We start from the raw sequence: 15,324 nt of genomic DNA on the forward strand, positions 1-15,324 counted from the left end.
ACACCACACACATACAGACACAGAGTAAGGAGATATGTTTCGGGAAACCCTCTTTTGCACCAAAAATGTTTGCTGGAAGACATTCATCTCAGATGTAAAATAAAAATCCAGAAACATGAAAAGCCTTCTGGTACAGGAAGGTTTGTATGCAATGCTAAAAACTGGTGAACATTTGCATCACATTTCCTAAGGGAGGTGGGTCACAGCAGGTAAGGCCCTGCTGCTCACACTTTCAGACTTTATCTCACTAAAAGATGGAATACAGACTGAAGAGCCTCTTCAGAAGATAACAAAGACATGTTATGAATGTAGTGTAAGTGACATCTGTCAGTGTAACCCAAACATAAAATACAGATTATCTGCCCCTAGCAGCTTACATAGGAACAACACAGGAACACTTTATATGGGTATGAGGATGCTAGTTACTAATAAAATACACAACCTCGAGAAAATCACATTATTGTTGTTTATTACATTTACACTCTGCCTTATGGTTCTGCCAGCTTCCTCAAAGTAGGAACATGGGAGTACAGTAGGGCCCTGCTTCTCAGGGTTCCGTTAATACGGCGCCAGCGGGGCAATCAGCTGGAGGGGGGGCTGGAGCTCCCTGCACTCCAGCTGATCTCGCCGCAGGAGGGGAAGCTCAGCTGTAGAGTGCTCCAGCTGATCTCCTCCTCTTCTGGCACCATCAGACTCCCGCGCTCCAGCTGATCGCACCAGAGGAGGGAAAGATCAGGTGTAGCGTGCTATAGCTGATCTCCTCCTCCAGTGCGATCAGCGGGTTAGGTTCCAGACCCCCGTGCTACAGCTGATCCGTTTTTCAGAGGTTTTCACTTTTCGGCATGGTATGAGTGGGGCCCTACTGTAGAGGAAACTGGCTATACTGCAGAGTCAGACCACTGGTCCATCTAGTTCTGTATTTTCCACACTGACTGGCAGCCGCTTGCTAGGATTTCAGACAGGGGCATTTCCTGCCCTCCCTGGACATGCTGGGGATTGAACCTGGGACCTTCTGCATGGAAAGTAGATGCTTTGCCACTAAGCTACATTTCTTCCCTAATATAGTACACTCCTTTGAGATCATCTTCTGAGACTGAATTTACAAACAACAGCCCAAGTTGCACTGGCAGGGGCAGGGTGTGTGTGGATAGATGCCTTACCAGAAATAAGTACTGCTCATCTCTGTTGACAATGACAGTGATGTTGTGTAGAGTGGTGGTGGCATTGTTAGGATTCCTGTATAGCTCTAGGAAAGATGTAGCATAAAATATGCCATATACCTGTCAAGGATGGTTGAGAAGCAAGAAAGAAAAACATGTTGAAACTCTTCTTTTTCCCCCTGCAGTCTTGAAAACAAATCCACAGAATTTTCTAGCCCATAAAAAAGTTGCCGTTCAGAATCCACAGACACCTGTGGTGTCCTTTGCAGCAAGCTGAGCTGATGCTTGAAATTTAAAAAGGAACCGATTCTCTTTGAATGTATGCAAGCTTTTCTGTCTGGTGGCCAATTATTAATGCACCAGAGGCACAACCAAGCAAGTGGATTTAATGTTTAACAGGAGTTTTACTGAAAGTCTCATGCTCCTCTGCAACCTGGAATATTTGGGGATCGGAGGCCTACGAAGCTCACTGGATGACTGAGCAAGTCACTACCTTTCAGCCGGGCCTACCGTACCAGCTAAAATATGGCTATGGATGGGTTATAAACCTAACAAATAATCGTTGGAAAACAATACGCTTGCCCTTTTTGTTGCATCCATTGCAGTGCTAAGTTAAAGTCACTTAGCAGTATACTTGTTCCACCGGATAATTTTTTTGCGCCAGTGGAACATTGTTGTGAAAGAGAACGTCTAAGCAGGTTGCTGGGAACTTTGCTGCACGATAGATTGCACAATCCATTGTGCAACGAGTTTCCAGTAGTACAACCACTGCATTGGATTCCTCTGTTGCGCAATGTTAAAACTCACCCATCCTCTTGTGCAAAAGCCCTTGCGTTGGTGGACTGAGAATGCTGGAAACAGCCCTTAAGCATTAATAGCTGGGATATGAGGCATCAATTCACACACAATTCTGTTCTCATGGACCAACTGCAAAAATTCCATGTGGATGGAAGGTGAACATTTAGGGAAAGGGCAGGTTTTTCTGCTGTGCAGCAACACTTTTTATGAAGAGGAAAAGAAAGGAATCCTTACCACGTTCCTCGGGCCAGTCCAGTTACACTCGACAGCAGTCTGGTTCACCGCTTTGGCTTTCAGGCTGGGAGGGGATGGTCTTGTGCCACGGGTCACCACATGGGCAAAAGACAGAGGGCTGTCGCCAAGTTCAGTCTCAGCCGATGCAGAAATCTCGTACGGTGTCTGAGCAGTCAAGTTACCCACTGAGGAAGAAAAAAGATTTGGGCTGTGTAGAATATGGAGACCCCCACCCCTTCCACCCAAAATAAGAAGCTTCAACCTTATCTGGTGCTGAGCCAAAATCATCACCCATTTTATGAGTCCATCTGAGGACTGTGGTTTTGGGGTATTTTTAAGGCGGGGAAGGCAATTTGTACTTTGGCCCTGTGATATCTGCCCAACTTAGTGTGAGTCAATAACTGCACTTGAAGTTTCTTACCCTCACTCTGATTTGGCTTCAGACATCACATGATGAAATCTAACTGGCTACATGGCGCCATCATGAATCCAAATCAGCATTGCTTCCTGACTTGACTTCGGAAACTGAGGGTTAAAAATATAAAAAAAGTGGGGGGAGGACACCCAGTAGCACCAGTGACAAAGTCATAAATAAACAACAGAGGGGGGGAAAGTGTAGGGGAGGGCTGGATTTGTGAAACCTTCCCTCCTTCAACTCCTCATTTTCAAAAGTGTGAAAAAGTTAAGAAAGTAAGAAAAAGAGCCCTGCTGGATCAAGTCCAGCATCCTGTTCTCGCAGTGGCCAACCAGGCACCTCTGGAAGACCTGCAAGCAAGACCAGAGCACAACAGCACTCTCCCCCCCTGCAGTTTCCGGCAACTGGTATTCAAAAACATACTCTCTCCAGCCATGGAGGCAGAGCCCAGCCATTGTGGGTGACGAGCAGCCACTGATAGCCTTATCCTCCATGTGCCTGTCTAATCCTCTTTGAAAGCCACCCATCCCATTCACTAAAGAACTTTCAGCTCATCTCTGTTCTTTTAAAATATGTTACTTCCCACGAAATTGCTCAGCTTTTCATCCTCACAGGAATATCCAGACATACTTCAAAATTTTGTACGAACGCAGAAAAACAAGCACCACTATCAAACCACTGATCCATCCAGCCCAGGCCTGTTTGCCTGGTGGCAAATGATCAAATCTTCAAGCAGAGTGAGGTCTCGCCCAGCCATGTACTCAAGAGCCTTTATTTATTTAACAGAAGTGTACATATCACAATCGACTATTAGAACAACTGCTTCTAAGTGGTTTGTACTGAACCTTTGAAACTGAAGATGGGTAGCCACGGAAGGGGGGGTTGCCTGCATGGAATGACCACTGAGCAGTGACCCCCTCACTATCACTTCTAAGCCAAGGCTGGGCAACCCTTTTCAGCAGAGATGCCCCATTCCCTCACAGGCAACCTACCTGGACTGCATGCCAACGGTTGCAAAAGTGGGCAGAGCGAGATAGTGGGTGAGTCTGCCAGGAAAAATGACTCTTATTTTTTGTACAGAGGCCCCATCAGCATGATACATTGAAAGCACTATCATACCACTTTAAACAGGCATGGCTTCCCCCAATGAATCCTGGGGACTGTAGTTTGTTAAGGGCACTGAGAGTTGCTAGGAGACCCCTGTTTCCCTCACAGAGCTACAATTCCCAGAGTTCCTTGGGAACAGGGATTGACTCTGGGAATTGTACCTCTTTGAGAGGAATGGGGTCTCCTAGCAACTCTCAGCACCCTCAACAAACTACAGCTCCCAGGATTCTTTGGGGGAAGCCATGACTGTTGAAAGTGGGATGGTACTGCTTTCAATGTATAATGCAGATGAGGACAGGTGGTGACATTCCAGCCACGCTTGAGTCAGAGATTTCTGCACACACCTCTTCAATCTCCATCCAAGCAAACGAGGGGCATTATCACAGCTCATGGATCCATTCCCAGTTCAAGCAAAGAGCAGGAAGTGAGAGTTGGGAAGTAGGGAGTGGCCTGGGGAGCATCCCCAGGAACAATCCAAAAAGATTTTGCTGCCCATACAAAATTATGCCCCCCTCCTTGCTCCCCTTTCCTTGTACAGAAGCTGATTGGGCTGGTAATTGATTCTGATTTTATTCAGCCCTAGTGGTAGGGCAGCATCCTCCACTGAACCTGAGGGCATCAGCTAGCTCAGGCAGCGCATGGCAAGCTGTGTGGCACACCGAGGAAGCACCATGCTCCAGCACCTTCCTGCCCCCAAGCATCTGCTGCCCCAGGTAGCCGCCTTGCTACGCCTAACGGCAAGGCCAGCCCTGATAACCATAAAGACATCACGCAGCCAACACTGGATCGGACTTCTTTCTGATCAGTGGTATTTTGTCTGTTGGACTCTCTCACCTGAAATGCTGATTCTGGAGACAAGGCTTACCAGTTTGGGCTGACTTTCCCCCGTCTACGAACAATGATATTTTTTCTTGTCTGTGGGTGTCGAAAGTCCAGAAGATCTTCACAACATAACCGTTCACCTGCCAGCCAGCAGCAAAGAATGCATGGGACAAATAAGTAATCAGATGTTCAATTTGGAAGCTTTTATTAAAAAAAAAAAAAAGTTTGGTTTGATGGACCAAAAGCTGCCTGCAACTGAAAGATAATTCCTATGTATGTCAAACTTGACCAGGTGTTCAAGAATTGGGAGAGTTATATTGCAAACTGCTCTGATTCGCCTTTCCATCAGGTGGGTCAGTGTACCAATTGCCTGGTAGCCCCCTTTGCCCATGTTCCAGGGTGCGCACAACTCTCAAAAGAACTTGTGCAACAGATGCATGAAGGATCATTGTTAACTAAATTAATACTGATTGCGCAAGACAGAAATATATTCTTTATCTTCACACTTCAGGAAAAGGCTCTATCAGACAAATTAAGTCCCAATACCAGGAATTTTGTTATGTTTAAGATTCAGAGTTAATATAATTACATCTTTTGTTTGCTCAGGAATTGCAAACCCCTAATGACATCATAAATGTGATTAATTCTCTCCCCACCCACCACAAAACCCTCCAAATCCATGACTGCACAATCTTAGAAAACCTTTCCAAAGTGTAGCATTTAAACATCAGTCCAAAAAGATTCTTTTGTATAGTGTATTTGAGTTGGGGTTTCCAGCCATGACATTTTATTACCTGAATGTTAGCTTCCATTTTGAGAGTGAAGCTTATGGAATTTTCATTGTAACTATCAATGTGGATCGTAGGTGGTGGAATAACTGAGACAGAGAGGAAACAGAGAGAATCAGTCGCACAGTTGAAACAAAGGCTACAACTATTGCACTGAAATTTGCAAATTTTCCATGGAAAATTCTCTTGTGACTCCAACTTACTCTGCAGGGCCATCACATGAGCCTGCTCCACGAGCTAGAGGGAGCCCCAGCTGACAAAGCATCAAGGCGAGTTAAGCAGCAGAGCGAGTTCGGCAGCAGGGCAAGGAGGCCAGGGCCCCCCACTCTGCCCGTCTGTTCCCTGACCTCAACTAAACCGCAGTCTCCAACCCATTAACGTAATAAACCTTAAACAAAACTATGCAGGTAAGAAGCCAGCAGGGGTGTGGGGGCTTTCCAGTGTTTTGCACCGCCTGCATCATGTATGACTATCTGCCTGTTGGACAGAAGTCGTGGGTATGCTCTCGGTGCAATGAGCTCCTGGCTCTCCGGGAACGACTTCATTTCCTTGAGGCCAAGGTGGCGGACCTGGAAAAGCTGAGAGAGGCAGAGATGTGTGTGGAGGAGGCCTTCAGGGACATTATAGCTGTGTCCCACTCCAACGATGATAGCTCTCCTGCTATCATGGAGAACGATGGTCTCGGGGAAGGAGAGCATCCAGCTGAGGAAGAGGGAAACGATCCCTTAGAAGGGACCCATTCCTTGGGGGATGAGCAGCTATCCTCTCGTGCCGAGGATATATCTCCAGGGGGTGGAGGGATCCTTGTAGTGGGTGATTCGATCATTAGGAACATAGACAGTGGGGTGTGTGATGGGCGTGTAGACCGCAAGGTGTTTTGCCTGCCTGGTGCGAAGGTTGCGGATATCGCCCGTCGTTTAGATAGTTTGGTAGACAGTGCTGGGAAGGAGTCAGTGGTCGTGGTGCACGTTGGCACCAACGACATGGGGAAATGCAGCCGTGAGGTCCTGGAAGCAAAATTTAGGTTGCTAGGTAGGATGCTGAAAGCCAGGACCTCCAAGGTGGCTTTCTCTGAAATGCTACCAGTTCCACGCGCAGGACCAGCCAGACAGGCCCAGCTTCGCAGTCTCAATGCGTGGATGAGACGATGGTGTCGGGTGGAAGGGTTCGGATTTGTTAGGCACTGGGGAACATTCTGGGACAAGCCGGGCCTGTACAAAAGGGACGGGCTCCACTTGAACCAGAATGGAACCAGACTGCTGGCACTTAAAATTAAAAAGGTAGCAGAGCAGCTTTTAAACTGACTGAGGGGGGAAACCCGACAGGAGCTGAGAAAGGTCCGGTTCGGAATAAACCTCCCCCTGGGATAAAAACCAAAGAAATGATGAAATTTTAAAAGGGGTAGGCCTAGAAGTAGGCATTGTGAGAGCAGGGGAACAGGATATAAATTCAGAAGAGCAAAATTACCACAGGCCTAACCACAAGTGCCAAAGACACTTGAAGAGAGACACTGCTTACAAGTGCCTGTACGCTAATGCTAGGAGCCTCCGAACCAAGATGGGAGAACTGGAGTGCTTGGTCTTAGAGAAGAGCATTGATATAGTGAGCATAACGGAGACCTGGTGGAATGGAGAAAACCAGTGGGATACGGTTATCCCTGGATATAAACTATATCGGAAGGACAGGGAAGGACGTATTGGTGGCGGAGTCGCTCTATACGTGAAAGAAGGCATTGAATCCAGCAAGCTCGAAACCCCAAAAGAGGCAGACTCCTCCACAGAATCGTTGTGGGTGGTGATACCGTGCCCCAGGAGGGACTTAATACTGGGAACGATCTATCGTCCCCCTGATCAAAATGCTCAGGGAGACCTTGAGATGAGATATGAAATTGAGGAAGCATCCAAACTAGGAAATGTGGTAGTAATGGGTGACTTCAACTACCCGGACATAGACTGGCTGCATATGTGTTCCAGTCATGACAAAGAAGCAAAGTTTCTAGATATTCTAAATGACTATTCCCTAGACCAGTTGGTCATGGAACCGACCAGAGGGACGGCAACCCTGGACTTAATCCTCAGTGGGGACCGGGACCTGGTGCGAGATGTAAGTGTTGTTGAACCGATTGGGAGCAGTGACCACAGTGCTATTAAATTAAACATACATGTAACTGGCCAATTGCCAAGAAAATCCAACACGGTCACATTTGACTTCAAAAGAGGAAACTTCACAAAAATGAGGGGATTGGTAAAAAGAAAGCTGAAAAACAAAGTCCAGAGGGTCACATCACTCAAAAATGCTTGGAAGTTGTTTAAAAACACTATATTAGAAGCTCAACTGGAATGCATACCGCAGATCAGAAAAGGTACCACCAGGGCCAAGAAGATGCCAGCATGGTTAACGAGCAAAGTCAAGGAAGCTCTTAGAGGCAAAAAGTCTTCCTTCAGAAAATGGAAGTCTTGTCCGAATGAAGAAAATAAAAAAGAACACAAACTCTGGCAAAAGAAATGCAAGAAGACAATAAGGGATGCTAAAAAAGAATTTGAGGAGCACATTGCTAAGAACATAAAAACCAACAACAAAAGATTCTATAAATACATTCAAAGCAGGAGACCATCTAGGGAGACAATTGGACCCTTGGATGATAAGGGAGTCAAAGGTGTACTAAAGAACGATAAGGAGATTGCAGAGAAGCTAAATAAATTCTTTGCATCTGTCTTCACAGTGGAAGATATAGGGCAGATCCCTGAACCTGAACTAACATTTGCAGGAAGGAATTCTGAGGAACTAAGACAAATAGTGGTAACGAGAGAGGAAGTTCTAAGCTTAATGGACAATATAAAAACTGACAAATCACCGGGCCCGGATGGCATCCACCCGAGAGTTCTCAAAGAACTCAAAGGTGAAATTGCTGATCTGCTAACTAAAATATGTAACTTGTCCCTCGGGTCCTCCTCCGTGCCTGAGGACTGGAAAGTGGCAAATGTAACGCCAATCTTCAAAAAGGGATCCAGAGGGGATCCCGGAAATTACAGGCCAGTTAGCTTAACTTCTGTCCCTGGAAAACTGGTAGAAAGTATTATTAAAGCTAGATTAACTAAGCACATAGAAGAACAAGCCTTGCTGAAGCAGAGCCAGCATGGCTTCTGCAAGGGAAAGTCCTGTCTCAGTAACCTATTAGAATCCTTTGAGAGTGTCAACAAGCATATAGATTGGACCTGTACTTTTCAACTTGTTCATTAATGACCTAGAATTAGGAGTGAGCAGTGAAGTGGCCAAGTTTGCTGACGACACTAAATTGTTCAGGGTTGTTAAAACAAAAAGGGATTGCGAAGAGCTCCAAAAAGACCTCTCCAAACTGAGTGAATGGGCGGAAAAATGGCAAATGCAATTCAATATAAACAAGTGTAAAATTATGCATATTGGAGCAAAAAATCTGAATTTCACATATACGCTCATGGGGTCTGAACTGGCGGTGACCGACCAGGAGAGAGACCTCGGGGTTGTGGTGGACAGCACGATGAAAATGTCGACCCAGTGTGCGGCAGCTGTGAAAAAGGCAAATTCCATGCTAGCAATAATTAGGAAAGGTATTGAAAATAAAACAGCCGATATCATCATGCCGTTGTATAAATCTATGGTGCGGCCGCATTTGGAATACTGTGTACAGTTCTGGTCGCCTCATCTCAAAAAGGATATTACAGAGTTGGAAAAGGTTCAGAAGAGGGCAACCAGAATGATCAAGGGGATGGAGCGACTCCCTTACGAGGAAAGGTTGCAGCATTTGGGGCTTTTTAGTTTAGAGAAAAGGCGGGTCAGAGGAGACATGATAGAAGTGTATAAAATTATGCATGGCATTGAGAAAGTGGATAGAGAAAAGTTCTTCTCCCTCTCTCATAATACTAGAACTCGTGGACATTCAAAGAAGCTGAATGTTGGAAGATTCAGGACAGACAAAAGGAAGTACTTCTTTACTCAGCGCATAGTTAAACTATGGAATTTGCTCCCACAAGATGCAGTAATGGCCACCAGCTTGGATGGCTTTAAAAGAAGATTAGACAAATTCATGGAGGACAGGGCTATCAATGGCTACTAGCCGTGATGGCTGTGCTGTGCCACCCTAGTCAGAGGCAGCATGCTTCTGAAAACCAGTTGCCGGAAGCCTCAGGAGGGGAGAGTGTTCTTGCACTCGGGTCCTGCTTGCGGGCTTCCCCCAGGCACCTGGTTGGCCACTGTGAGAACAGGATGCTGGACTAGATGGGCCACTGGCCTGATCCAGCAGGCTCTTCTTATGTTCTTATGTTCTTATGTTCACATTGAAAATGTCTGGACACCAGTCATGAACGGGTAGACTCTGACTCACAACTGTGTCTCAACAGCCTTTTAAATATTTTTTTCCCTTTCTTTTCCCCCTTTTTAAATAATGGGGACTGGTGTATACATTACAGTCCCTGAGACATGGACTGCAAAGTCTTGGGTTCCTAGCCCTCCTGCAAGCAAATCCAGTGGCAACCATGGTTAAGAATCTGTACTGAGAATTAATTACAGTTAATCCTCCTAAACCAACAATTGAAACCAGGTACAGTCTAGGGCAGGTGTGAACACTTTTGGCTCTCTAGATGTTGCTGAACTACAATTATCAACCACAGTAAGCATGGCTAATGATCTAGATTTGCAGCATTTGAGAACTGCTGCTAATAAATCTTGCTCTCCATTAATCTATAGTAACTGTCACAATTATGGAATCAGCTTTATATTTGTATTCACTGACCATTCCAAAGTACAGGAGAGCATTTACTCTTGCCCGCTTTAATGTGTTGCCACTGGCACTGTTGAAAGGCTGATTTAGTAAGATCCCACTAAGTGAATGGACATGTCTTTGTGGAGCTGGTGTAATGGAATCTGTTGAACATGTTCTACTGTCTTGTAATTTGTACAGTGAATGCAGAAAAAATCTAATTTCCCCTCTATTAACTGCTTTGCCTAGGAGTATTTCTACAAATTTGGTATTGATCTGTTTAAGGGATGTGTCATCTTCTGTTACCAAAAGTGTTGCATAGGTTATTTTTTATCACAATGCAAATTAGGAAAAAATGCTGCCAGTCTTCTGACTAAGGAACTACTTAATCTGTATTTCTCTGATTTGTAGTAATTTTCAGCAGTTCTGTTTTATATGTATTTCAATTTTTGTGGCTTTTTATACTGATTTTAATCTTTTGGACTGTGACTAATAAATGATTCATTCATGTATAGCTAATGGCTAGGGATAATGGGAGCTGTCTGTGTCTGTGTTGAAATTGCTTTTAAAGATGTTTTTAAAGCTTTTTCTTCTTTTAAAAAGATGTTTTTAAAGACGTTTTGTTTTAATATATTTTAAAGTCTGTCTTTAACATGTTTTAGAGTGCTTTTGGTGTTTTTGTTTGCCGACCTGGGCGCCTGCTGGGAGGAAGGGTGGGATATAAATCAAATAAATAAATAAATAAAATAAAATGAGCAACATCTGGAGGGTCAAAGGTTCCCCAAACCTACTCTAGGGCGTAGGTGAGGAACCTGTGCCCTCCCCGTGTTGTTGGACTCCTACTCCCATCAGCCCTAGGCAACATGGCCAATGATCAAGGATGACAGATGTTGTAGTCCAGCCAACATCTGGAGAGCCACAGGTTCCCCACTGCTGCTCTAGGATGAACGTTGCTATACGCATTATGTTCCCCTGCAGTAAGTGCAGAATGCTGCAGACACGTTGCTCAGGGATCTGCACTGGTTGCTGATTCATTACCAGGCCAAATTCAAGGTGTTACTATTGCTATATATAAAGCCCTTAACAGCTTGGGCCCAATTTACTGGCAGGACCGCCTTACCCCATATGTGCCCATGAGAAAGATTGGGTCTGTGGAACTGGCACCTTTCATAGGTGCCACATAATACTCGTTCCTCACTTGTAAGAAATCATTCTTTTAGGGTGGCAGCTCTTACACTTTGGAACTCCCTGCCTGTTGACATCAGGCAGGCCCCTTCGCTGTATTCTTTTCAGTGCCTACTTAAAGTCAAAGTCAAAGTCAAAGACTTTTGACTTTGACAGTGCCCACTTAAAACTTTTTTGTTTCGGCAAGCCTATCCAGATACACAGATGCTGATGTGCTTTAAAAATGTTTTTAATTTGTTTTTAAAATGTTTTCAGTTACCTGTTTTATTTATAATTTTGATACCATTTGTAAACCACTTAGATGTTGATGTGTTTAAACCTTTTTAGTCTGCTGCTGTTTTAATTGTTTCAACTATTGTTAATTACTTGTTTTTAACTGCTTTACTGATTTTTTTTGTAAACTGCTTAGAAGTTTTATACAATCAAGCAGTATATAAATCTTGTTAAATAAAACAACAAAAATAGTGCCAAAGTATGCTTAAGGGAAGTTGGGGGGTAGGCAGGGGAACATCATTTAGACGCAAGAGGAGAGGGGCGGGTGGGAGGAAAAGGGCATTTTCACATCCCCATTCCAGATCCTTTAGCCCAAACAACTCCAATCTCGTGCCCTCCAGATGTCGATAGACTACAACTCCCACCATCCTGATCATTCGTCATGGTGGCTGGGGATGACGGAATTGTAGTACACAACATCTGAAAGGTTAAAAAGGTGTTATTAGCAGGAACTGGCAAGTTTGGGGATGAAAACATAGAAGTCTGATGTAGCAAGTGATTAGTATTTACAATGCATGCAAGCTGTTGGCTACTATAGATGGCTCTGTAATTGGCGCACCGAATAGCCTCAGGAAAGGAGCAAACGGAACATAATGAATGCCCCAAAGGCTGCCAATGAATATGTTAATATTAAAATAACGAAATGTGAGATGTAAGTGAAACTACTATTGAAGCACAGACATTTATGGATTTAGGGTTCGTTTCCCCCCCCCCCACTTTACCCACACTGTTTTCTGATGCGGCTAAACAAAAACAGAACCAAACGAAAGAGGTAAAAGGAATTAATGACTTAACCATTTACCTTTGCCTTTTACGGTTCGTATGGATTTGGAATCGCTCCACTTTCCCACTCCACGGCTAGTTACCGCAGCAACCTTTTCAAATGAGAAGGCTAGTTAATATGCAAGAAGGCACGCTGTTAAAAACAACTTTTTGGCTGAAAACAAAGCAGGCTTACAGGGGACAGGGTGGAAAACAGATCTTAGAGGCAAGGACGTGGCTTGTTCCGTTCTTCTGCAGGGAAAGCACTGAGCGAGCAGTGATGAGATCCCCAGTTCACCTGGGAGCCTGAGAACGAGGGTCCAGGAAGTAGGAAGCCTCCAGGTGCCTGTAGGAGCTAGGGGTTTCAACAGCTGCCACAGTAACCTGGAGAGATGCCCCTTCAAACCCCCAATCAGTGTCATAGCCACTACCCATCTGCTCTCCATCCGCCTGGCAATGCCTGACTTAATCCAGGATTCAGAAGAGCAAAAAGGAACAAGGATGCTTTGGCTTCAAGCTTCTGGGAAGGCAAGAGAGTTGCAAAAGCAGTTTACTGAGGTGTATTACAGGCTGCTTTTCAATAAACATTGGGCATGCAGATCTTTCCTATGCAGCTTCCATGCACTCAGGCCCACCTCCGTGCACATATCTTGAGCAGGCAGCAAACAGCAATCAACTGGTGGTGCAGAGGGAGAACATGATGCACCCCCTCCCCAAGCAACTTGCTGGCAAATTTGAAGGAAGGCAGCAGATCTGAGGAGGGGCTGTAGCTCAATGGTACAGCACCTGCTTTGCATGGAAAAGGTCCCTGACTCAATCCTGGCAAATAGAAGTGGGGCTGAGCAATGATGGCTGGTACCCATTGGGACTGGTGGGACGGAAGACAGGGAGCCAGAGCCAATGGCAGGCAGAGCCAACTCATTCTGGTTTTCTCCCCATCCTCCTCCCTGCTGGATTCTACAAGAGCAACACTGAGACTAGGGAGATGAAGGAAGGAAGGGTACAGCACCTGCTTGGCATGCAGAAGCTCCCCAGTTCAATCCCTGGCATTTCCAGTCAAAGGATCTCAGGGAAGAGGAAACAGGAAAGACCGTGAGACCCTGGAGAGCCACTGCCAGTCACAGGATCACAGAGTCAGAAGTGGCCTTACAGACCATCACAGTAACATAGAAAAAGCTGCCTTATTCTGAATCAGATCATTGATCCACCCAGCTCAGCAATGGCTACACTAGCTCTCCAGGGTTTCAGAGTGGGGTCTCTCCATGACCTACCTGGAGATGCCACGGATTGAACCTGGGACCTTCTACACGCAAAGCACATGCTCTACCACTGAACCACAGCCCTTCCAAGTCAAGCCCAACTTCCTACTTGCTACAGGAAATCCAGGGCTGGAGCATCCCTAACAGGTAGGCATCCAGCCACATCTTGAAGATCTATGGCAAGAGAGAGAGTGAGTGCACAACTTCCTAGGTCAGGAATGGAGAACCTATGGCCCTCTGGATGTTTCTGAACTACAACTCCCATCACCCCTGGCTATTGGCCATGCTCGCTGGGGATGGTGAAAGTTGCCATTCAGCAACGTTCAGAGGGCCAAAGGTTCCCCACACCTGCCCTAGGTAATCGGCTTCATTATCAAACTGCTCTTATCTGTGCCAGCGTTGAGGGTCATCATGCTTGGGCAACTGCAGGGGGGCCATTGACAAGAGCCCCCAAGACCTCTTGCAGTGAGGAAGCAGGGTCATTGAAGGAGGGGGCCCCTGTAGGGTCTGTTGCCCAACAGTCTTCCAAACCCTGGTGCTTCTTATCATTGAAAAGTTTTCCCTAATGCTCAACCAAAATCTAGCCTCTTGTAACTTTAACCAATCAGATCTAATCCTGCCCCTCTGCGGCAGCAGAAAACAGGTATTTGGCCTCTTCTGTGTGACACAGTAGACCAGGGGTCGGCAACTACTTGTAAACCAGAGAAACTGTGATGGGCAACACACACACCCCAGAACCACACACGTACACACCACAATAAAATGCTTCTTTTAAGCCTAATTTCAACAGGGGTAGGGTGGAGCAAAGAGGGGACACTTCAGGCACCAGGGGAGGACTCTGCTGATGCATGGGCACCCATGGGCACCACATTGGCGACCCACTGTGTAGACTAGGGGTGCAAATCCTTTGTCAGCCCAAGGGCCACCCTTTCTGGGAAACGCTCTGAGGGCCACAGGGCCAGTGGTGAGTGGAGTCAGAGGCAAATGTGGGCGAAGGAGCACATGTGAATGTTACCTTGGTACTGTAGGCTAGCTCCCACATACCCTCACACACCCTTCCCTACTGCCCATCTAGGCAAGCAAGAAGCCTTATCAGAGTTCAAATACACATTCCAGCCAGGGAGAAACACTTGCAGCATTTCAGTGAGAGGGCAGGGGAGAGGCGTGGCTTGGGAAGGAGGGTCGTGGCCTAAGGGAAATTCCAAGGGCCAAATAGAGAGGCCAAGAGGACCACATTTGGCCCCTGGGCCTAAGGTTCCCCATCCCTCCCAATATTTGGGGGGGGGAATCACATAGTCTGACTGGGTATAAAGGCAGCATCATATGTACCTGTGGACTGTGGGAAGGTTTATAATGTTGCCAGGTTTATAATGGAGCACTTGCAAACTATATACTCACTCTGAATGTATACAGTGTGTTGACCTCCAATCCCTCTATTTCCGAAGAGTTGCTGGTGGCTCTCACAGATGACCATTCTTTGGAACCAGCCCTGCTGTACTCCACCTAACAGAGCAGGGGGGAAAAGTGGTCCTAGCAATAAGCAATACGCTATAAGCAAAGCATCGGTGGGCTAAAACTGTGCACTGGACAGAAATGAAACTTTCAGCTTGATACACTGGACTGTCCTCCACACCTCCCACTCTCCCTGCCCAAGTTAGCCAAATCCAGAGGGGATAATGCAACCTGTCTTTTCTGGAGTTAGCTGTAGGAGCCAGAACGTCAGAAGAGCCTGCTGGATCAGGCCAGTGGCCCATCTAGTCCAGCATCCTGATCTCACAGTGGCCAA

General features: G+C 46.0%; 1 protein-coding gene across 3 annotated transcripts in view; it reads right to left on the reverse strand.

Annotated features, from left to right (window-relative positions):
• SORL1 (sortilin related receptor 1) overlaps nucleotides 1–15,324 on the reverse strand; it is a 135,155-nt gene that overhangs the window by 10,610 nt on the left and 109,221 nt on the right. For all 3 annotated transcript variants that reach the window (XM_061592616.1, XM_061592617.1, XM_061592615.1), the window contains 6 exons: nucleotides 14,937–15,041; nucleotides 12,320–12,392; nucleotides 5,331–5,413; nucleotides 4,580–4,676; nucleotides 2,193–2,377; nucleotides 1,161–1,280 (listed from right to left, as the gene is read on the reverse strand). In XM_061592616.1, the coding sequence (XP_061448600.1) occupies nucleotides 1,161–1,280; nucleotides 2,193–2,377; nucleotides 4,580–4,676; nucleotides 5,331–5,413; nucleotides 12,320–12,392; nucleotides 14,937–15,041 (663 nt within the window). The remainder of the gene's footprint in view (nucleotides 1–1,160; nucleotides 1,281–2,192; nucleotides 2,378–4,579; nucleotides 4,677–5,330; nucleotides 5,414–12,319; nucleotides 12,393–14,936; nucleotides 15,042–15,324) is intronic.

Source organism: Rhineura floridana, chromosome 12 (assembly GCF_030035675.1).
Source record: "Rhineura floridana isolate rRhiFlo1 chromosome 12, rRhiFlo1.hap2, whole genome shotgun sequence".
Lineage (NCBI taxonomy): Eukaryota > Metazoa > Chordata > Lepidosauria > Squamata > Rhineuridae > Rhineura > Rhineura floridana.